This window comes from Rhinichthys klamathensis, unplaced genomic scaffold, assembly GCF_029890125.1.
Source record: "Rhinichthys klamathensis goyatoka isolate OS25496 unplaced genomic scaffold, OSU_Roscu_1.1 h1tg000186l_1, whole genome shotgun sequence".
In the NCBI taxonomy this organism is placed as follows: Eukaryota; Metazoa; Chordata; class Actinopteri; order Cypriniformes; family Leuciscidae; genus Rhinichthys; species Rhinichthys klamathensis.
In genome coordinates this window covers 414,957-439,308 of record NW_026606714.1, presented here as the reverse complement: position 1 = coordinate 439,308, position 24,352 = coordinate 414,957, and the positions used below count along the sequence as shown (strand labels likewise).

Genomic DNA, 24,352 nt, shown 5'->3' with positions numbered 1-24,352 from the left:
TTCCTACGGGCTTTGTCTACATTTTTGTCACCGGGGCAGCATAGTGGCCAACTGTCCGCATATCAAAGTGCGCCAAAGTCTAGGCAAGGGAGGCGCCTATAGGGCGATGTGCCAAGTGTGACACAAAGTTAATCCCTTCAAGAGTATTCATTAAATAAACGCCATATACTGTGGTACTAATTGACATCTCATAATTTCAAGGGTTTTCTCTGACAGCGCGTGTCTGGGATAAAGCTCTCGACTCACCATAATTGATCATACCATCATTACTTTTATAAAAGATGTAATCTTTAATTACAATTAAAAAAAGTTTGTTTTACAGACACTGCAAGGGGGAAAATCTTTGTTGTAAAGCGTCTGTCAGGCTTTCACCGACCGCATTTTGATTCAAGCATATCACAGGAAACGTGATTATATTCATGAGCTCTACAGCCAATAAGACACTAGTACGAGAGACTTCCTGAGGGAAGCCTTAAGTCCAGAGAAGTTGTCTTTGACAAGTTTATATTAAATTGATAAAACCCGTGACTTCATTATTGTTAGTCTTTTTTGTAAATAATTTATTGCACGCATTGTTATTGTGTAGCCTATGTTCATAACTATCTGCATTTCTTACCTCATCGCTAAATCATGTTGCGTATTTTCAATTCCATAAGGTCAATTGCAGTGCAGGTTATATTCATTTAAACTGTATTTTCACATTTGGACATCCCTGTTTGTTAGATAGCCACATAAATATCAACTTGGTCATCATGGACATTAAGAACGAATTCAAACCACAAGACATTTCAGTTACTTTGTTTTATTATAATACCTTAATATATAATTGAGTATTTACAGAAATAAAAATATATTAAGGGCGATAAAGTGCAGGTAGGTGTTCTCCTAAGAAAATAGTTTAGGAGGTGTTTTATTTTGGTCCTCGAGGTCTGCGTCTTTGGTGACCGTGGCTTCCGTGTCTCCGGGCGCAAACGTGTTTGACAGTGACCTGAGAGCAGTTCTCGCACTTTACTGTGCAGCACCAGTGGAACTTGCAGTTGCAGCTGCTCACTATCTCTGTGCGCCTCTCCTCCACCCGCAGACCGCACTCATGGCACAGTCTGCGGCAGCTTCGCCTTTCCCACTGACTAAGACTTTCTCCATGCTGCAGGCACTCCCGATCCTCTGTGCCAGAAAGCCCGAGGCTCTGGTTCTTGGCGCAATAATCCGGCGAATCCTCCAGATATATGAGCTCTGTCCGGGCGATGGAGCCGAAAGCGTCTGCCATGGCCACGCGGTTGTCCGCGGTGTTGCCCGCGCGCATTCGTCTCTTGTCCATTTCGAGCTTCTGGGCCTGGTCGTGCTTCACTTTCAGGTAATTGCCAATCTCACGGAAATCAGAAAGCTGCATCCAACACGTTTGCATTGAGCAACTTTCTGACATGCCATGGCACCTACAGATCCTCTTCATGGTCGCCTTTACAGCCTAGAATACAAATTGGCCTATTGTTATTTTACAAATCTTAAAAGTCTGTTGCCTATTCTTTATACAAATAAATAGGCCTGTTTGTAAAAAAAAAAAATGTATTAATAATCAAAAAACGTTTCAGTAACCACAATAGATGACAAAGCAGTCCTGAACAGAATAGTATTTTCTTGAGGTATAGGCTAGCAACAGCTGCTTAATCGCTAAATATAGCCAGGGATCATCGCCTTTATAGATTTATGGAACACAAATGTAGTATCAGAAAAATGTGAGTTTTGTTTTTGTATGGCAAGTGTCTTTAAAACAGTTAACAGCTATCCACTAGGGCGCCTATAAACTATAATTAAAATCGATTTGCATAAGACAACCCACGAATTGTGTAGCCTAATGTTATGGCCACAATTATTTGAGGATCGTCTTGCACAGAAGGTTAGTTGTTTGAGGTTCGTGTTTTTGCGCCCCTATAGGCTAGTGCAGGGATGGGCAACTTCGGTCCTGGAGGGCCACTGTCCTACAGAGTTTAGCTTCAGCCCTAATCAAACACACCTGAACAAGCCAATCAAGGTCTTCAGGATTACTAGAAAGTTGCAGGCAGGTGATTTTTTTCAGGGTTGGAGCTAAACTCTGTAGGACAGTGGCCCTCCAGGACCGACGTTGCCCATCCCTGGGCTAGTGTATGACATTATTTTTAATAATTGGTTTTTAGAATATTTTCGTCCCTGTTCAGGTAGCCATCAGGTGTTTTTTAATCTGACAGTAGGCCTAGGCCTAATTTATAAAAACTTTGACATATGAAAAGTATTTCTCAACTTACCAAACGTCCAGCTTCGTTATTATGAAGATTAACTGCAGCTCGAGAGTCTTGTCCAGTCTCAAGCGCATCCACGTATTGTTTAGAAATTCTCTCTCCAAAATCTACGTTGTCACTACATCCTCCCCAAAGCCAGCCACGACCCCCTGAAATAGAGTTCATCCCATTGGGTAAATATACGTCTTGACTTTTATTTGAATGCAAATAGGCTACTTCACTTTTATTGCATTGTTCATAAAAAAACGAAGTTCATGAAGGTTATGAATTTGTTTATGATTGTATGATTGTTCTTACCGAGTTTGCCGTTCCTCGAACGGTCACATCCGCAGTCGTCCAAATCTCCGAGACTGCAGTTTCTGGTTAAAGTATACATAACCCCGGCTGCGCTTATTGCATGGACAAATGACGTCTCTCTCGTTGCTACAGAAGTAGAGAGTATAAAAATGTCATTTATTTTTCAGACTTTGTAAAAAAAAAAAAAAAAAAGGAGATCAATTCATATTTATGCACATATCTTACCACTTCTAAAGCCTTTAATTGTGGAAAGTTGTAGCGCGCTGTCCGGGCAGTTCCACCTGTCCCAAGCAAATTGATGTTTGCATTCATGTATCCCACTCTGAGCACCGACCCGCACACTACTTGCATAGGTAAAATACGCCTAAAAGGAAAATATGGGAAAGATATTGAAGATTTTTTTTTTATGATAGCCTATCGTGGTCATTTTTTATTTCGTAAAAAAAAAACGATTTTTAAGGGGTCGTTTTAAATGGCTTTTCAAAGCTAAGAATAGGCTACAAATTAGGCTATACCTTTGGTCCAGTCATCAGCAAATTGTTCATTTCCCTATGGAAGGAAAAAGCAAAACAAAATACATATGTTAACAAGAGCAGTTATGTTTATGTTACATTAACTGATAATAATTCACTGCATCCTCACCATGTGTGCCCAGGGAGAGTTTTGTCGCAAATTAACAATAAAAACACCCAGAGGAAAATGTAAGCCATTATCTTAGATCCACACTGATAAAGCAGGCGATGTGCTGATTTGAAAAAGTGATGTAGCCTACTGTCGTGTATTTTATAGGCTACTCCTCTCAATGGGGGCCTGGGCAAAATACCTTTTGTTATAGGGTTCCTGTCAAGCTATTGGTCCACAGTCACCAGCCAGGTCAAGGAAACGCCTTCAATGAACTTCAAAGGATATCAATACAGGACAGATCATTGTGTCTCCAGGCCGCGTCGTTGGGGCTGATACATAATTAAAGTGATTGGGAGTGATTTTACTTTGTTTATTCACCAATAAACATTTGAACAAAACTGCGCAATGAAATCGACCACTAGGAGACTGTAATTTTGTTTTAAATATTTAATTTGCTTCCCACGACAAAATAAGTCCATTTAATATATATCTATATATATAAACAGAATGTAATAGTTTAAAAATAATAATGTGATAGTTAAAAAAAATAATTGCCTTAAATAAGTTCCATAAAAACAACACTCCAAGCCCCTTGTGAAACATTACACTGTCAAGTGAGAGAGAGAGAGAGAGAGAGAGAGATGAAAGAGACGTGCAAATATTCAAAACGATCATATTTGTATAAGTAACTAAACCTGTGATCTAATGTCGACAACGAAAAGTGCAAATAATGAACATATCTACGTGAAATTAGAATTTAGTAAGCTATGTGATCAATTGACAGTGGGAAGTTCTGGGAACGAGGAAGCCCTTGTGTTTGACATTAGCAATTGGAATAATACAGGCTGCAGTAAGTGAAAAAGCAGCATATCTCGTCTCATATAAAATATATTTACATTGGAAATATACAACTTAATATATTTGAAAAGAGGATAACTTCATCTCCTATTACGTTGTCTTTTGCGTGAATTGTTGTGCGGCCGACGGTTTCTGTGTCTTTTTGCGCAAAAATATTTGGTCACAGTCTGAGTGCATGTTTCGCATTTGACTGTGCAACACCAGTGAAATTTACAGTTACAGCTGCTCACAGTCTCTATCCTCCTCTCTTCTACTTTCAGACCACATTCGTGGCAGAGCCGCCTGCAGCTTCTCTTCTCCCACTGTGAAAGATTCTTCCCGCTTTGTAGGCATTCCCTGCCTTCTGTTCCATGTAGTCCCAGGCTGAGGTTTTTCACGCAGTAGTCTGGAGAATCTTCCATATAAATGAGTTCTGTGCGCGCAACGATGCTGAACGTGTCCGCGATTGGGCCACGATTATCCGCGCTGTTACCTGCCCTCATCCGAATTTTGTCCATCTCCAGCTTCTGTGCTTGACCATGCTTGATTTTCAGATAGGTGCCGATATCTCTGAAGTCAGCCAGCTGCATCCAACATGTCTGAATACTGCAGCTTCCAGATACACCATGACACTTGCATGTCCTTTTGAGTGTTGCTCTGACGGCCTGCAATACATGTAGTTTCACGTTAGCCATATGCACCCGCATGCTGCAATAAATAAAGTTTTTCTTTTGACTAAAGAAAGATTAATAAGAGAATAAAACTAATGCTACTCACGAGTCGACCAGCCTCGTTGTTGTGCAGGTTGACTGCAGCGCGAGAGTCGTGACCATTTTCAAGCGCGTCCACAAATTGTTTGGCGATTCTTTCTCCAAAGTCAACATTATCACTGCAGCCTCCCCAAACCCAACCACGACCACCTTTGAAAAAAAAGAGAATAGGAAAGTCTGCTGTTATTGGTCTGAAAGCTTTGATTAAATTTGAATTACACATAAGCATAGTTAATAAAATAAACGAAAATGTCTTACCAGTTTTTCCTATTTTGGATTCGTCACAGCCACAGTTATCGAAGTCCCCCATGCTGCAGTTCTTTGTCAAAGTGTACATAACTCCAGCAGCACTTATGGCATGCACAAAAGCGGTCTCTCTGGTCGCTAAAATATATATATATATATATATATATATATATATATATATATTAGAACATGTTACGTCAAATTCAATACATTTTAAAGGAAAGTTAATTTGGAACATACATTTTTAAGTGAAATAAATAAATAAACCATGATGTATCCAATCTAAATTTGTCAGTAGCGCTTACCACTCCGCAGGCCGTTATGTGTAGATAACTGCAGTGCGCTTTCCGGACACTTCCACCTGTCCCATGCGAACTGATGTTTGCACTCTTCAATACCACTCTGAGCCCCTGCCTGCACACTGCTGGTGTATGTGAGGTAAGCCTGGTGGATTTAAAAGATGAGCATTAATTAAACACTGTACGTTCAGACATTTTACTTTAAGACATTTTACTAGGGCCTACATAATAAAATATATAAAGTATAAATGAAATATCGCTGTACAAGTGCCAGACGTAAAAACCTAAATTACCTTTGGTCCTGTCATCAGGAAGTTATTCACCGACCTAGAAAAGGAGAAAAAAAAAAAAAGCATATTTATAGATAACAGTGACAAAAAACAACTGAAGTATGTTAAGATATCCGAAATGTTGTGTAAAAAGTCTGTACCATGCTGTTGTTGACAGTACGTGACAGCACATAGACATCACCAACGACGCAAAAATCTGGCAAGGGTTCATTGCTGCGTGAGCGAAGTCGATGCTCCCTTCTTGTGGAGATGCAAAGCACAAACACTGAGATGGATACACAGGAAGACACAGAAAACAAGTGACTCGGTGCTTGAACGAGCAAGGCATTTATACCTGTCGCCAACTTTGAGTGACAGGGATCTCCAACCTTTGACAATTCGCTGTGAAAAGACGTCGAGCTCGTCACTGGAATTGTACGGCCTTAACTGCACTTCAAAGCATTAACACTTTTTCACTAAGCCATTCAGCCTATCTTTTATTAAGCTGTAGTTCACGACCAGGGTTGTTTCAAATTGTTCCTAGACAACCCATTTATTTATTTACTCTGTTATTTTTGTAACTTTAATGTGCTACCATTTGTGTATTTATCAGACACTTTGAATTGAACTGTCCAAAGCCATCAAACTATTCAGCTAATATCCATTCATTAGACTTGTCTATTGAAGGTGTTGTGTGTATTCATGAATACGCTGGTTGTTGATTCCGTGTTGGACATATCACTGCATGCATGTTTGCATCAAAATAGCTCTTACATATTCCTTCTAAGAGTTTTTTTAGTTTATAAATAATCATATATATTCTATAAAATATATAATAGGCCATACACAATATAATCATACATATTTAACATTTTATTTTTTTGTTGAATTAGTTTAGCTTCTTGACTTTGTTTATTTATTCGAGACTTGACTTGTCACGTTTTGGGAAAGTTTTTCAGCTGGAAATGACACTGAAATGTAAGGGGCTGCTCTACATTGTATAGGACGAGTCATAAAATCATTCGGCTCCGTTCGCTAAGGGCCATGCAAATAACATGTAACACGTCTACGCCTCTGACACTCTAGTGTTAATAGAAGACCAGCTGATCCCCTGGGAACAGCTCTGGTGTGAAAAATGTCTGGAAACAGTCCGATACATGTAGGCCTATAGAGTGCAACATGTCATAACATTAGTCTGCAAAATAAAACTAATAATAATTATGAATGCATTTATTAATTGATTTAGTCATTCGATTTTTATGTCGAAAGGGATATACATTTAAATTAAGTTGTCAATTCACGTTTAAAAAAAAAAAAAAAAAACTATTGCCATATGCTTAAAGTAGCTAAATAATTTTTCTCCTTATGGGAGACAAATCATTGTAATGATAGAGCATCCATTTTCAATATTTAGTGCTGATGAGTTTACACAATTCAATCATGTGTCGTGTAAGACAAATTCAAACCCGATAAGCTAATTCACACCACGTTATTATTTGTCACTTGGGGATCAACAGCTGAGCAATGTACACAAAAGGATAATCATGAGAACGATTATATTTCATCATTTTACTTTCGATGACTTTTGCGATTAATTAATACGCTATGTGGAGATGTGATTTTTTTTTACACAGCCTACTGTTGCTCGTGGAAGATTAATTGTTGAAACCACGTATTGACATCTTCGAATCAAATCGTTAGCCACTCAAAAATCCCTTTTCAAAACAGCGTTTATTTGATGGTCGGATAATGGTTTAACCAATGCTGCTGGTTGGAAGACAATGGAGGGACGCGCAAGTGAGGATAATCCCCACTAATTGGACATCGGCATCATCAAGTCTACACGGTGCCTGAAACCCAAATTTCCACACCTACTTGTTACAAAACAAACCCGTATTAAACAATGATCTGATACACTCAGACCTAACCTAAACGGAGCCATTGTGCCATAAACGCTCTGTCGCAGACATCTCAGGATGGTTTTATGGAGTAACAAACTGAGTGCAATTACACAACGATACTTCCACGCTTTAAATCACACGGCTAACAACTACGGGCAACGAAGTTGCTAATAATCAGAAAGTAATCATTAAAATGACTAGAAGAGCATCACCACAGCGTCTACTCCCCATATCAGATTGATACGAGGGAACATGGCTCACCTTGCACAGATCCATTTTGACTAGCCGCTCACAGAAGCTCAGGTGCAGTTCATTAGCCTGTCAGTCACTGACCGTGTTAAGGCGTTTCGCCTTGTTTTGTGATTAGGGAGGAAATAAGGATGCCTGAGATTATAGGCTTATAAAAAATAAAACTTTAGTTTAAAACACCTCAAATTCTTAGGTGTTTGTGTAAAAAAATTGTAGCCTATAGGTTTTTTTTTTACAAAAAAATTGCCTAATAAAGGTTTTCCCATTTGACCTGAACAAAATGTGCCTTTTCATAAAATGGTCAAAAAAAAAATAGCCTATATATATAGGCTATATATATATATATATATATATATATTAATGATCTTGCGGTTTTCTTGTCACACGATAACAAAATGCTTCCTGCAATAAACAACACATTTTAAAACAATAACTTTTCTGCAAAATATTTATACCAACGTTTTCTTTTTCAATCAGACTTTTAATGAGGCGATTTTTTTAACGTTTACTTGGCTAGATGAGTGAATGAGTGTCAGCGTCACATAGCTAGCTACCTTCTTATAAACCTTTCACAAAAGGGAGTTTATTAGATGTTTGCGTAAGCAACATACTTTAACCTGTAGCTTTTTATTGGAGTTTTACGTCTTTATCAGTTTACTTTATTAGTTTTTGTTATGTTAGATTTGGAAAGAGATAAGTTGCCATAAAAGACGATAAGTGTTAAAGAAGCGCTGTGGATGGGTGGCAGGAACAGTGACGCCAGCGCAGCCGCGCTTCTCACATCTCAATCAGATTTCAGTTCAAACGAGATAGGCGCGTCCTCTAGCGCCTCATCAGCAGGTGTTAATTGTAAAATCAAGAATAGCCCAGTAAAATACATGTAGTATCGGATAATCAGCGATGTTCGAGGTTTGTGTGTAGCCGCATTGGCCTGACGTGAAGAAGAACTTTTCTCAACACTTTAACAAATTTTGGATTTGATAATTCTTGGTTGGATTAAGAGGTCCCATAATGTCGATCATATCGTATATGTTAATGATTTTAAATCGGTTTCTAAAGCATAAAGACGTGGGCAATAATAACCCTAAGGTGTGACATATAATCAGGATATTATTAATCGTAGCGCCCCTGCTGGCTGCACCACAAAACATGGTTAATTTTACAATTGTATTATACACCTTTGGTTGTCCTTTTATTAGCGTCATTATGTTATGTTATATCTTACAAGTACCAAGTTATGGCTTTCAAGCACATACCTCTACCTTCTTATTTAATGGCTGCTGGTGACATTTGAGTTTTTAATGTTACATTAGCCTACATGCCGTGACCTGTACAATAGTCATGCTGCAAGAGCATTAATGGTATTGTGTCCATGCACAGTGGATCTGAATGTTTTCAAAGCAGAAAAGATATAGTGAATGGAAGACATGCAGTCAGTTCCTGCAGGGCGTGGAAATTCAGCTACAGGTATCAATTCACAATTTATATAAGGTAGATTTTTAACCAAAAGTTTTAATTCTGGACGAGGATGTTTTTCCATGAATGTCAGGTCGGACAGATTTTTGAAGGTTTTTTTTTGTGATTGTGATATATTTTAAGTCAAGAGATGTATTCTTCTCAAACCTGTTCTCATTGTGACCACTTACCTCATATAGTGTGACAACATGCCCCAGAGCTATTTGACTACCGTTCAAATGTCTTGTCTCTGTGATAAAAATAATAATATATATTTATATATATATAAATAAATTATAGACTGCTTTTATTCAGCGAGGATGCATTCAATTGATCAAAAGTGACAGTAGGCCTATAGACAGTTTCAAAACAATTTGTCAAATAAATGCTGTTCTTTTTAAACTTTCTATTCATCATTTCTATTTTTAATCCTAAAAAAATGTATCCAGGTTTCCACCTCAATATTAAGCAGCACAATAGTGTGCAACATTGATAATAATAATAATACATGTACTTGAGCAGCAAATCAGCATATTGGAATTATTTCTGAAGGATCACGTGACACTAGAGACTGGAGTAAATTCAGCTTCGCCTTGACAGGAATTTCTGTTTTTACTGTATTTTTGATGAAAAAATTACTTCTTTGAAAACATATTACCACCCTCCAAAGGTGTGTGTGGTCTTGGTAAACCCTACGTTGTGGGACATGGTAATACCAGAAATCCTTGTCCTTGTGGGGACATTCTGGTCCCCATGAGGAAAACAACTTAGGCTATAAAAACATATAAAAAAAAATTTCTTTCAGTTTTTTGTGGGTTTATGTTTAGGGGATATACAGTTTGTACAGTATACAAATCATTATGTCTAAAGTCCCTATAAAACATGCAAACCCAAAATTAGCATTAGCATGAATAATCACCAAAAGAAAAATTAATTTAAGAAGAGGAGTCATATTTGGCATTTTATTTGTTTTACATTTCATTTTGTCTTTATTTCATGAAGAAACCCTTAAAAAAAGCACTAAACAGAATTTGGTAAAATAACTATTTTAAACCCTGTCTCAGGTCACCCCCCTTCATCACACTCCCATTTATAGGCCCCAGTGACTCCAATTGCCATGGTAACCATGGATCACATGGGGCAATAGCACCCTTTAAACAGAAATATGAATTGTAATATCTGCCATGTCAGAAGAACATGTTTTGTGCTTGTCTTCTCGTTGTCTCTTGGGTCATGGGGTGGCGTCTCCTTTCCTCTCCTGCTCGATAGCTGAAAACAGAGAAAGATTAAATGTAAATAATGTTTATTAATGCTTTGGCAGGATATAAAGCTTCATAAGAGAGACAGATATGTGTGTGAAGGACGATCGTGTCAGGGAGCGTGGCATTATTGCAAATAAGATGCTTATTCACATGGGAAATTCTGCAAGCAGGCTTAGGTCTGCACTGCAATGCTGATGGAGGACTTTGAACTGACAGCATCTGCTGACATAAGAAGCTGAAAAAAGAGGCTGTGTGGTGAGTAGTGTGAGAGTGCAAGAATAATAGAGATGGATCTGGGGATACAGGGATGGAAGAGAAACAAATGGCTGAAACAAAATTATAAAGAGAGAAGATAGACAGAACACTGCAGATGGGGGGAAGAGAGACCTACACCACACCCAAACTGAGTGGACACACCGTATGCTGTAATGTAACAGACACTCACTCTCTTTGGTGGGTAAAGGGTTCTTCTCTTTTGTCTCAGTCTTCTTCAGCTTGGTTTTGTCAAACCTGGCGATTTCCGTGAGGTCTGGCTTGTCAGACATGTTTGCTGTCAGTAGAGATGACAGATGTGACTTCAAGAGCATTGACCTTGTTTTTGTCGTTTCATACAGGAAAATTCACACGTTATTTCGGCCATTTCACAGACAGTCTTTAAATGTATTTGATTAAAATACTGATAAATATTACTGATATGTTATTTTAGTCCAAATGTGTTAAACCATCAAATCACTACATTTCAATGTTGTTAGGTAGTCAGCCTGATGCTGTGGGAAGAAATGTCCCCATTCTCTCTAGACATGTGATGGTAGCATGTAGCACACGTGTGTCCCAGCATGCGTGTATCATGTTCAGATGCTAACCGCCCACCTAGCCAACTCTCCATGCATCTTAATATGTCTCTACCAGCACATTTCCCTCTTTAACTTCACAGAATGTCTATTTCCTTTATTAATTCTAAGTCTTTGTTCTTTTCTACATTGCTTCATTCACGTTATGGATGACTACACCATTTTAGCATGCAGGCAGCCTTTGCAGTGTCTGCAGTGTCTACCTCACTGGATAAATAGCCATTCATTTTCCTATATCCCTCTGTCTCTCCTCACTCTCTGGCTGCCGCACCTATAGCCAATATGAATTTGCCATCTTGTCGCAGTCATCATGCCTTAAACCCACAAGCACATGCAGCGAGAGGAGGATGGCTATTGTTATGATGGATAAAGGACTTACCGCAGGGAACAAAGTGTCTGTATCCACTGGCTGGTAGAAAGAGAGGAGGACGGCGTGTCTGCTGAGATTACCCAGACTGCGTCTGCTGGTGTCTGTATATCCGATAGGGCGTGGAATTTTGAGGAGAGAGAGAGAGAGAAGGAGGGAGAGAGGGAGGATGCTGGAGAGGTTTAGTCAGCCTACCCCTTCCATCCCATCAAGTTAATATTCATGCTCCGTAGAGAACAGACATGCAATGCCTTTACGTGTTGGAATGATGAATTAATAAAGATGGAATATGACGAGCAGAGTGGGCACAAGGGCATGTGGTTTTGGGATTGCAGGGTTCGGTCACAGCAGTGTGGCAGCTGTCTGGTTGGGGGCTGGGATGTCATACTGCCTTAGACGCTGAGTCATGTCTCATTTTAACATGTGCCCCCCGCTGAGCCAAGGGGAAGCACCATTTAACTCTTCTATAATTATATCTATCGTTTTGAATATACGGTAGCTGTATGTGAAATCCTGGAAATTAACCATCGAAATCAAGTTAAATGTTGCAATATTATTGGGTATATTGTATATTGTATAGTAGTATATGCATGCCTCTGAGGCTAAAATGACTGCATTTACTTAGAAATTAGCTTGGTTTGATTACTTAGTCATACTTGGTGATTTCAACTACTTAGTCATAAGGTCTCATAGTGTGACATCATTTCACATTTCAGTTGGACTAGTCAGCAGACTTCAAAAAGCACAAAGTACATAATGTTGAGCACAACAGTTGTTCTGCGTAATATTTTTGTGGAAATATATATGCATTCAAAATAATAATAATAATTGATTCTTGAGCAGCAAATCAGCATTTTAGGAGGATTTCTAAAGGATCATGTGATACTGAAGACTCGAATAATGATGCTGAACATTCTTTCACACTTTCACATTTGCTCATTTATTTTCTTTACACCAATTCTCTTGTCCTTGTCTGTTCCCATTTGTCAATTGATTTGCTTAATTTCTTTAACCCTTATGTCCTGTAGAGATCCGCTGCACTTCCTCATTGGTTGGGGTCACAGGGACCTTAATGATTAAAGTGTGTCAGTAGTAATTTATTATGAAATAAATGTTTTTTCCTGGTAAATATATTTTGCCTTTTATCCTGAGATTATTAATCACTAAGCCCTCGATTTTCTATAATGTACACTCTTAAGAAAAATGGTTCTTAACAGTACCAAATTATGGTTCTTCGGCTTGTAACAATAGCAGAACCCTTTTTGGTGCTAAATAGAACCCTTTTTATGAGGTTCCATAAAGAACCATTTATTTATATTTATATATATATCTATAAATTACAGGAACCTTTTCATAAGTTCACAGACAGATATGTCTGTCTGTGTGTCTGTCTGTTATTCGCATATCGCTCGAACCGTTAGTCCGATGGATTTTAAACTTGACAGGTGTCTTGCTACGGGCACGAGTAAGTGCAGTGCCGAGTTTGACGTTGTTTGGATTAAAAATGCAAAAGATATCGGTAAATATATAGGTAAAAGAAGCACAAATTTAAGTTGTGGTTTAAAAATAAACATTCTGACATTAGAGAGGGTTGTGGTTTAAAAATAAACATTCTTAATATTTAAGAGTAAAGTGCAGTGCCAAGTTTGACGTTGTTTGAACTAAAAATGCAAAAGATATTGGTAAAAGAAGCACACATTGGCTTTTGCCGCTCTAGCCGCTGGCCACTCTTGCTCACACTGCACACTGAGTGGCCACTCCCCCTCTCACACTGCACACTGAGTGGCTACTCCCCCTCTCACACTGCACACTGAGTGGCCACTCCCCCTCTCACACTGCACACTGAGTGGCCACTCCCCCTCTCACACTGCACACTGAGTGGCTACTCCCCTTCCACACTGCACACTGAGTGGCCACTCCCCCTCTCACACTGCACACTGAGTGGCCACTCCCCCTCTCACACTGCACACTGAGTGGCCACTCCCCCTCTCACACTGCACACTGAGTGGCTACTCCCCTTCCACACTGCACACTGAGTGGCTACTCCCCCTCCACACTGCACACTGAGTGGCCACTCCCCCTCTCACACTGCACACTGAGTGGCCACTCCCCCTCTCACACTGCACACTGAGTGGCCACTCCCCCTCTCACACTGCACACTGAGTGGCTACTCCCCCTCTCACACTGCACACTGAGTGGCTACTCCCCCTCCAAACTGCACACTGAGTGGCCACTCCCCCTCTCACACTGCACACTGAGTGGCCACTCCCCCTCTCACACTGCACACTGAGTGGCCACTCTCCCTCTCACACTGCACACTGAGTGGCCACTCCCCCTCTCACACTGCACACTGAGTGGCCACTCCCCCTCTCACACTGCACACTGAGTGGCCACTCCCCCTCTCACACTGCACACTGAGTGGCCACTCCCCCTCTCACACTGCACACTGAGTGGCCACTCCCCCTCTCACACTGCACACTGAGTGGCTACTCCCCTTCCACACTGCACACTGAGTGGCTACTCCCCCTCCACACTGCACACTGAGTGGCCACTCCCCCTCTCACACTGCACACTGAGTGGCCACTCCCCCTCTCACACTGCACACTGAGTGGCCACTCCCCCTCTCACACTGCACACTGAGTGGCTACTCCCCCTCCAAACTGCACACTGAGTGGCCACTCCCCCTCTCACACTGCACACTGAGTGGCCACTCCCCCTCTCACACTGCACACTGAGTGGCCACTCCCCCTCTCACACTGCACACTGAGTGGCCACTCCCCCTCTCACACTGCACACTGAGTGGCCACTCCCCCTCTCACACTGCACACTGAGTGGCCACTCCCCCTCTCACACTGCACACTGAGTGGCCACTCCCCCTCCACACTGCACACTGAGTGGCCACTCCCCCTCTCACACTGCACACTGAGTGGCCACTCCCCCTCTCACACTGCACACTGAGTGGCCACTCCCCCTCTCACACTGCACACTGAGTGGCTACTCCCCCTCTCACACTGCACACTGAGTGGCTACTCCCCCTCCAAACTGCACACTGAGTGGCCACTCCCCCTCTCACACTGCACACTGAGTGGCCACTCCCCCTCTCACACTGCACACTGAGTGGCCACTCCCCCTCTCACACTGCACACTGAGTGGCCACTCCCCCTCTCACACTGCACACTGAGTGGCCACTCCCCCTCTCACACTGCACACTGAGTGGCCACTCCCCCTCTCACACTGCACACTGATTGGCCACTCCCCAAAATAAACATTCTGACATCATAGGGTTGTGGTTTAAAAATATCTAAATATTATATTTTATTCACGGCCATCATTTGTAGTTGCCTATTCACAAGCTGTTTGCTCAAGCGTAGCGTTTTCTCTGAGTTAACTGTGTAGCTGCTCCAGCCAAGGTCTGAACCTCCCCTGAATCGTCGCGCTTATTCATTTGTGGATGTTAACTGAATCTGTAAGTCAGCTACACGGTTTAATTCTGAATATTATATTTTATTCTGGTGTGCTTAACGTTATCGTTTTCTCAGAGTTTAGGCTCCTGTGTAATAGTAGCCTAGGCTATTCAGCAACTACAAACCAACAATTACTAGTAAAAACACACAAAAACAGATTTTGCACAGGCATTGCACTAGTGCTTTAAAGTGCTATACCTTAATGGTGTTATAAATAACCCTTTCAATTATATTTATTTTCATTAATATTAATATATTACTATCTTCATATTATTAATATTACTATTATTACTATTTTTTTATAAATTATTTATTAATATTGTTTTTTAGCCCTCTTTCTGCCTGGTCTTATATCTTGTTGTCTCTATTCATGAAGGCCTGTGTGTGTGTGTGTGTGTGTGTGTGTAGTTGGTTTTCAAATCTGAATGATAACATAAACTCTCTATGAAGTGTCCTCAGAGAAAATCCAAATAATCCACACATTGTAGTTGTCAATGAACTTTCTAAAAACATTCTGATTCTGGAAGTGGGTTGTTGTTTTGATGCTTACATGGACTTGTGTTTTTCTGAGAAAATGTTAAAATACCAGTCATTAACTAATGCTTTAGCAGTATGTGGTTACAGCACAAAACTGATCATCCTAATTTTTGGTAGTCTAGGACATGTGCACAGATTATACGTCAGATAGACCAGGTTAAAATCATAAAAATGTCCCTAAATAAAAATCTTCAGGCATTTGAGTAAAAGTTGGCAAATAGACTATTCTAGGGGTATTTTTTATGCTGAATCCATTTTTGCTGTTTGCCAAGCTGTATCTCTTATGTGAAACTCATTGGAGTGTAAAATCCAAGATGACCGCCTCATACACTCAGGGCTGGACTGGGACAAAAAATCGGCCCGGGCATTTTGGCCCAGACTGGCCCACTATATAACACAACGGAACTTTGCACGCCCTTGAATATGTATACCAACTCCTATTAAAACCACTAATGCCATAAGTGAATATGAGTGAGTAAGAGTTAACCGATTAAATAACTACTAAGTTGAACTATACTCCACAGTGTTGAATCCTAAAGAAAGCTATAAGCTGGGATAGTAATACCGGTTTTTCCCAGAGTATTTTGGGAAATCTGTGGTGAGTGCACCTCTGTCCCTCTAGGGGGGTTCGGGGGTATGCTCCCCCGTAAGAAAATTTTGTGCTTTTTAATGTTAAATTCATCAATCTGGTGCACTTTGAGAGTTGAAAATAAAGAGCTCCAACCCATATTCAGTGTGCAAATTGAACAAAGAAAAACTCAAAACTCTTTTAGTTGTGATATAGTGTCTGTCTACATTACACTACTACATAATAATTATATAGTTATAATATTAATCCCATGGCAGTAATAGCCATATGTTGTAAAACAAATGCACTGAAAAATAAAAGCAACTTAAAAGCAACATAATTAGTTTCGTACTAATTTCTATACAGAGATAAGCACATTATCTTTTATTTTGACGGAAACGGCATCGAGCTTTTATTTTTGAAGAAAAACATGGTTTACAAACTCGTCTCATTACAATTCTAATAAAATGCGTAATCGTCAAATATGCAGATGTGTAAATAATGCGTAACTGGGTAGCGGGTTCCTACATAGCCTGAGTGTTGTGACAGTAGCCTAGTTCTGCTTACCACAGTTCTCTGCACTCACTTATTTCTCTCCTTTATCCTCCTCACTATCCTCATCAGACACTTGAAGGGCCTTTGAAGTTTCTTTTTTCACGCTATTTCACTGCACATTCCTTGCGTTTCTTCTCCATCGCTCTGACTATTTTGACAGATACACACTGCTCGCTCACTCAGAGCTCAAAGGGGGACGAGTTTAAAGATGTGATTGGACCAGCCCAGTGTCAATCAAGAAAATAACCAATGGGCCGCTGATCTACGCGTTTCATCATGCGCCGGTCTGTGAGAAAAAGAAAAACCTACGCTGACTTTTTTGTCCAATGCATTACTGCACAAAGATCCCAGAGCCGCCAATTAAACAAAACTAAACGCAATGGGCCGCCGATGTACGAGTTTTATGGGCCGTTCAGACAAAAAAAAAAAAAAAAAAAAAATTAAGTATGAGATGTATCGGCCCACAAAGCACGTCGGCCCACCGGGCAAATGCCCGGTATGCCCGATGGCCAGTCCAGCCCTGCATACACTAAAATGAGCAAAATTCTCAACACTGGCTCAAAGATAAACTGTTTTTATTGTGATATAGCATTTATTGATTAAAGGAAACAAACTGAATAGTCAGAACAATTTAGATATTCTGTCTTACAATATTTCTGGTAAATACTGACCAGTTATTTTGTGTATTTGAGTATGTCCATGTAAGAAGATCAACATCATGCTGGTGACAGCAAATGGCCTATATCTTAAACCATCATCCTATTACATTATGAGTGTTTATTACTTAAACAAGTTTAAGGACTGAAATTTCACCAAACTAAATTTTCTTTTGGGTTATTTATGCAAAATATATTCCCAGAAAGATTGGTTGTAAATATTACGAATTGAGACAAATGACCAAATTACCAACACATATCACAGTAATGTGTCACACCACTAACATTAGCTTTGAACAGATAAAGGAAATACAGTAAATTTGGCTTAAAATTACCTTATGAAGTTGGACATAACATTATGAATACTAACTAAAACATGAACTGCATGGCATATACAAGTGAATGTTATTTAAACAATGGTACGAAAAGATTCTCATATATGATCACAACAACATAGAGCAGTGCTCTTATTCAGTGCACTCATACATCTTGAAGAGCAGCTGCAGCTGATCAGTTCCAAACAGTAGTCTGGGACTGGAGGAAGTGACATCAAGATTGGCAGCAGTGTAGAATCTTCCAGTCTTCACCCCACTGGCAGAGGAAGGGACCGCTTGTTTGCTTCAAGGAGATTCGCCTGGACCCGATGACAACGCAGTGCTGAAGTGCCAACTAGCCTCTCCCTATGGAGGATCCCTTTCCCACTCTACAGATAAAGCGGTGTGGAAAATCCGGTTCGCGTACCTACCCGAAGTGATAAACCCGACTGTATCAAATTTATTGGCAAGACAAGTAGTTTGTTTAGGCATGGTTTGTAGGGAATTACAAACTTGCGCACAGATATTCAAACGCACATAACTATAGAATCAATTCTTAATGCGCATGTGAACTCCAGCGTTTATCACAGGTTCAGTTTACAGTCTTTAGAGAGAACGGTGTCGTCTTATCGGCCCCTAATTTAATAACTAATGATCATTTCGATGGAAGTGAATCAATCAACTAACTTTAGCTGGAAATAACATTATTCAAGAACTGCTATAAAACCAAACCAATCTCGGTTACCTTAAATTATATGTTTATCTCTGTAAAGCTGCTTTGAAACAATCTACATTGTTAAAAGCGCTATAGAAATGAGGATGACTTGACTTGGCGCCACAAAGCAGTTTGGTGTAAGACTTCCCTTTGCCTAGGATGACTTGTTCTGCTGTACCTGGACCAAAAAGTCCACTTTCAATCCATGCTTGCATCAAACCAGACGATTGCATGTGTTTTCCAATCACCTTCAGGAAGCTTAGAGATGTGTGCAGGCCACCCATTCCGATGATCAGAAAATCCTGATATTCATCTTTTGCCCATTTGAGTTCCATAAGCTTACAGTAAAGAGCTTTGTCAACTGTAAGGACCATGTGTTGTTGACCAAGTGCTGTTGCAATGTGCCTGCATCTCTGTATTACTGTGTTGAGTGTGTCAAGTTCATGGGCGGGAGCTTGTACAATTGGCATATAGCCAATTCTTGTGACCTCTGAGTTGGTCGGGCAGATTGTCTGATTGAAATTGGTCTAATCTGTCTTAATATCTGCATCTTGCCGTTTGATGAAAAACGGCATGTCTTGGTAAGTGCTACACACGCTGATAGATTATCAAGGAGTTCCTCATTGTACCATTCCTAGTTGGTTTGTATAATTGATCCTGGTTCTGTTTTTCCTGACACAACTGCAGCTGGAGAACGTTGTTCCATGATTTTAGGAACTTTAAGACTAGTCTTTGTAGATGGATGGAGATCATTCAGCCCCATGTCTGCTTCTGGACCTCTGCCATCCAGCGACTTGAGTTGCATGAACGCTGTTTTTACCATGAAAACTGCTATCATTGATGTCAATATTGTCACATGTGAAGTGCACAAATCTGTTGGATACAAAATTTGGTGGAAACCACTGCTCCTGTATCCACGTCCATTGTACGAAGTGTGCTCTCTGCCAAAGCTTAACCTGTTTTAAGTTGTTGTAGCTTATGAAGTGACCAGCCATGTGAAACAGCTCGACCAGTTATTTTGATCTGGTAGCTTGGTGCAATGTGTTTGCTAGACCAATATGCTTGGGAGTCCAGTGTTTACCACAACTGAAGTTGTACACTAGGTCTTGAGCAACACTAAGAACCTTACTTTGAGTGTCATCTTTTTTATTTTGAGCAGCATCATCATCATGATCCACTTCTAAGAGACCCTGTCCACCAAACAATAAGCGAAGGAACATGAAAAGGCTCTCTGGAACGCATGATATCATTTCCTCTTCTCTTACTACAAAACAATGACATTGGGCTTCAAACTACACACAGCTTCCATAATGGTGATCTTATAATCTGACCAACTTCATGGGTACAATTCCACAATTGGAAATATTTGTTGTCGGTTCATGTCGCTCTTTGGATATAGAAATTAATTCTGATGAAAAATACGATGTGTGTGGAAATAACTGCAGAAAGTAATAGAAATAGAAAGTAGAATAAAAAAACAATTTGATAACTCCGAACTCAATTTACACACTTTGACCCAAAGACCATAGTATGCATGTGACTCCAAACAAATGACTACAATGAGAAATAATGCAATTATCATTGTCACATACAAATACCTTAATTCCCAACTAAATAAACTTTCTATACTCATTAATTGATGTCGCGCATGATGTAAAGTTTTAAAATATGGAATTTCCTGACATTTTAGAGGTCATCTTAGAGTTTGCGCTCTACTGAGTTTCACATACGAGATACAGCTTGGCAAACAGCATGGATTCAGCAGAAAAAATACCCCTAGAAAAGTCTGTTTGCCAACTTTTACTCAAAAATGCCCGAGGGTGTCACATTATCTGAAAATCGACCTAGTCTAAGAGGCTTGCAAATTGCTGAACTGAGTAAAAAGACCTCTAAGCAAATAGCCAAATACTGTTCTGTGTCAGCAATATAGGCAGTCTGCATGTTTGGAGAAGGCGATGTCACCTCTATCCATACGATGTGTGTATTGTCAGGTGAAACATAACAGGCTCATAACACACACATCCAAAGCAGTGGGCAAGGATTTTTGCTGTGGCGCCTGGGATGGGTTAAAGGGATAGTTCACCAATGAAAATGAAATGAAAAGCCAGGACATTTTTGTTTATTTTTTAACTCCAATTGTGTTTGTCTGAAAGAAGATAGTCATATACAGCTAGGATGGCTTGAGGGTGCCAGGGTAATTTTCCTTTTTATCCATTTAAGCCATATCTTTTTCCTTCATCCATTTGTCAAATGAGAACAAGTTCAACTCCTGTTAGTCTGTTTAGAGAGAATGTTGAAATTTCAGTGGCACTGTAGGTACTTGCTGAGATTTAACAGGATCTACCATCATCAACAACTTTTATTTCCAGACTCTTGGTCCATTCAGAAGACACAGATGTCAAATGTGGAACATCTGCCTGTCTGTATAAAAACAGTGTATTGAGCGTGTTATGTATTTCACCCACTTAATTTATTATTTTGAATTGTGCTTTGTGTATTTTTGATCACTGATTGCTGTTTTGCTGTTTCACTGGTTTCTTAATTCTGGGCCTTAATACTCACAGTGATGACTGACAGACCCCACCCTCTCTCTCTGGCATTGGCGGAATAGGCTTTATGCACAGCTTCACTACTTCCTGAACTTCAGCCAGCTCCTTTGTTCCCTTTCGAGGGAACTCTACACTGCGTCGAGAATCGACACTTTGGGGACGCTCCCTAAGCGTGCGCCTCTGAAGTATGAATGAAACTAATCAATCCTGATTGGTGTTGCGTCGTGACGTAACATGTGACGGCATACCCGGAAGTATAAAAGTGACACTGTCACAACACACACTAGCTTTCGCTCTTCAGCAAGCGCTCTGTGTTGAAACTGTCTGTCTTATTTGGTGTTGTTTGTCAATCAGTTGATCAGAATGGCCAGCGAACAATTTAAAAGATGTGTGCATCCTTGCCCTCGTTTTATTACGGGTGGGGACACACATGCTTTGTGTGTGAATTGTTTGGGAGCTGCTCTTGAGGGAGCTGTTTGTGCAGACTGTAAAGCACGTCCTATTAGAGTGCTGCGCTCCCGGCTGGCGTGCTTTGATGAGCACGGTCAGGCTCGCGTTCCCCACGGTTCTGGTCCCGCGTCCGTTGAGGCGGCGCGACGATTGAGATCGCGGGGTTCGCAGCGGGATCTTACAGATGAGAATGAGACTGCTGCGGCACTTTCTCATTCTTCGTCTGAGGATCCCGTAGCCCCTGAGAATGGTACAGGAGCCCGCATCGCGGCTTCTCCTGCCCACGATCAGGTCCCAATGCTTGAGCTCTCTGCTTCCGAGGAAGTGGATGTGCTCAGTATTGATGCGGATGACCGTGATGTGGGCGCGCCAGTTCACGGCCAAAGCTATGAGGAGCTGGTAGAGGTTGTGACTCGTGCTGTGGCCAGACTTAACATTAGCTGGCCACATGATGAGCAAGGAACGCAAGTGAAAGCAAGCTTGATGAGCGTTTCCTGCAGCACAGGTCACAACCTCAGCGCCGGGCTAACTGTTTTTCCCCAATCTTACAAATAAAGAGATAAGAACTCTCCTGGGAAAAAAACAAAAAACAAAAAAAACACTCTTTTTCACCTGTACTCTAAGACGATTTTACAGGCGTATAATGGCACTAAACGTACCATAGCTTATTGTAGCAGTTATGATGGTTGAGAGACATCAGTGGCTTAATTTGTCTGGTATAAAAAAGGGAAGACAAATATTTTCTGCTGAACGCTCCGCTATCACCTTCTGGCCTGTTCTCCGACGCTGTAACTTCTATCATCGACAGGTTTATGAATAAATAAATAAAATAAATATATATATATATATATATTAGGGGTGTAACGATACACGTATTCGTATTGAACCGTTCGGTACGAGGCTTTCGGTTCGGTTTTCGGTACGCATTTTTGAACCGAACGGTTCGTTGGACCATTTTTCCTGCCGACCAAAATTTCGTTATTTCAAATGAAGGCGCGTCACGCGTGGCAAGCGCGCTCATAATGTGCGTGACCACAACATTGCCCAACATCAAATGGCAAATGTAATGTAAGCGGAACGAAACCACTCGTTATTGTGTGGTTGAAGGACCGTTTATCAGTTTGGACAAATACAGCGCGAGCCGATCTTAATCATCAGCACTGTTACTACACAGCCAAATCCAGTAAAGAAAGCATTTGAATTCGCCACTGAAGTAATAACATCGCTGCAAGATCTAGTGAGAAACATTCGCATTTCTCCGTTATTAACGGATCAAACAGCGCTGACGTGGAAACCAGGAAGAAACATTGTGCCATGAATGAACTATCCAGTGTCCACAGATCAGCAACATTCACCATGGGTTTACTGTAGTAACACTACTAACTGTAACCATGGAAGTTTGGCAGGAATAGTAGGCTATAATGCTTTCAAGTGACATCACGTCGGTTTTATTTTGACATTATGAATACAATTGCTGCCCTCAAATGTTAATCTGAACTAAAATAAACCTTTGTTTATAACTACTACAATATTACATTTAATTTTGTCCAAGGAGCTGTTTTGTTTTATAAGCTCCTAAGAAAAGTCAAGTATAGCTCCATCATTGCTCAAAGTAAAAAAATATCATACTTTATGATGTTAGTTTTAATAAAAATATAATTAAAAAGATTAAATCAAGGAAATTTCTCTGGCATTTCTTTCTTTTTGCTGTATCGGAAACGTACCGAATCGTACCGAACCGAACCGTGACACAAGTGTATCGTATCGAACCGAACCGTGAATTTTGTGAACCGTTACACCCCTAATATATATATATAAAAATAAATATATATATACACTCACCGGCCACTTTATTAGGTACCCCATGCTAGTAACGGGTTGGACCCCCTTTTGCCTTCAGAACTGCCTCAATTCTTCGTGGCATAGATTCAACAAGGTGCTGGAAGCATTCCTCAGGGAGTTTGGTCCATATTGACATGATGGCATCACACAGTTGCCGCAGATTTGTCGGCTGCACATCCATGATGCGAATCGGCCCGTTCCACCACATCCCAAAGATGCTCTATTGGATTGAGATCTGGTGACTGTGGAGGCCATTTTAGTACAGTGAACTCATTGTCATGTTCAAGAAAACCAATTTGAAATGATTCGAGCTTTGTGCCATGGTGCATTATCCTGCTGGAAGTAGCCATCAGAGGATGGGTACATGGTGGCCATAAAGGGATGGACATGGTCAGAAACAATGCTCAGGTAGGCCGTGGCATTTAAACGATGCCCAATTGGCACTAAGGGGCCTAAAGTGTGCCAAGAAAACATCCCCCACACCATTACACCACCACCACCATCCTGCTCAGTGGTAACAAGGCATGATGGATCCATGTTCTCATTCTGTTTACGCCAAATTCTGACTCTACCATCTGAATGTCTCAACAGAAATCGAGACTCATCAGACCAGGCAACATTTTTCCAGTCTTCAACTGTCCAATTTTGGTGAGCTCTTGCAAATTGTAGCCTCTTTTTCCTATTTGTAGTGGAGATGAGTGGTACCCGGTGGGGTCTTCTGCTGTTGTAGCCCATCTGCCTCAAAGTTTGACGTACTGTGCGTTCAGAGATGCTCTTTTGCCCACCTTGGTTGTAACGGGTGGTTATTTGAGTCACTGTTGCCCTTCTATCAGCTCGAACCAGTCTGGCCATTCTCCTCTGACCTCTGGCATCAACAAGGCATTTCCGCCCACAGAACTGCCGCTCACTGGATGTTTTTTCTTTTTCGGACCATTCTCTGTAAACCCTAGAGATGGTTGTGCGTGAAAATCCCAGTAGATTAGCAGTTTCTGAAATACTCAG

General features: G+C 40.6%; 3 protein-coding genes across 4 annotated transcripts; all 3 read right to left on the bottom strand.

The window, feature by feature from the left end:
- Nucleotides 1-874: 874 nt before the first annotated feature.
- LOC130095183 (protein Wnt-8a) lies at nucleotides 875-3,115 on the bottom strand. Its single transcript, XM_056261876.1, has 5 exons — nucleotides 3,086-3,115; nucleotides 2,796-2,934; nucleotides 2,571-2,696; nucleotides 2,280-2,422; nucleotides 875-1,465 (listed from the first exon to the last, which is right to left on the bottom strand). The coding sequence occupies exons 1-5, from the start codon at nucleotides 3,113-3,115 to the stop codon at nucleotides 911-913; spliced, it is 993 nt and encodes a 330-aa protein (XP_056117851.1). The 3' UTR covers nucleotides 875-910.
- A 925-nt stretch (nucleotides 3,116-4,040) lies between these two features.
- wnt8a (wingless-type MMTV integration site family, member 8a) lies at nucleotides 4,041-6,065 on the bottom strand. Its single transcript, XM_056261882.1, has 6 exons — nucleotides 5,777-6,065; nucleotides 5,640-5,673; nucleotides 5,353-5,491; nucleotides 5,060-5,185; nucleotides 4,809-4,951; nucleotides 4,041-4,696 (listed from the first exon to the last, which is right to left on the bottom strand). The coding sequence occupies exons 1-6, from the start codon at nucleotides 5,962-5,964 to the stop codon at nucleotides 4,133-4,135; spliced, it is 1,194 nt and encodes a 397-aa protein (XP_056117857.1). The 5' UTR covers nucleotides 5,965-6,065; the 3' UTR covers nucleotides 4,041-4,132.
- A 4,171-nt stretch (nucleotides 6,066-10,236) lies between these two features.
- On the bottom strand, nucleotides 10,237-12,018 carry tmsb2 (thymosin beta 2). Of its 2 annotated transcripts, none has more exons than XM_056261880.1 (3): nucleotides 11,713-12,018; nucleotides 10,928-11,073; nucleotides 10,237-10,489 (listed from the first exon to the last, which is right to left on the bottom strand). In XM_056261880.1, the coding sequence occupies exons 2-3, from the start codon at nucleotides 11,067-11,069 to the stop codon at nucleotides 10,452-10,454; spliced, it is 180 nt and encodes a 59-aa protein (XP_056117855.1). In that variant the 5' UTR covers nucleotides 11,070-11,073; nucleotides 11,713-12,018; the 3' UTR covers nucleotides 10,237-10,451. The 2 variants fall into 2 exon arrangements, with proteins under 2 accessions (XP_056117855.1, XP_056117856.1); XM_056261881.1 differs by having other exon boundaries at nucleotides 10,241-10,489; nucleotides 10,928-11,032; nucleotides 11,713-11,999.
- Between the last annotated feature and the right edge of the window lie 12,334 nt (nucleotides 12,019-24,352).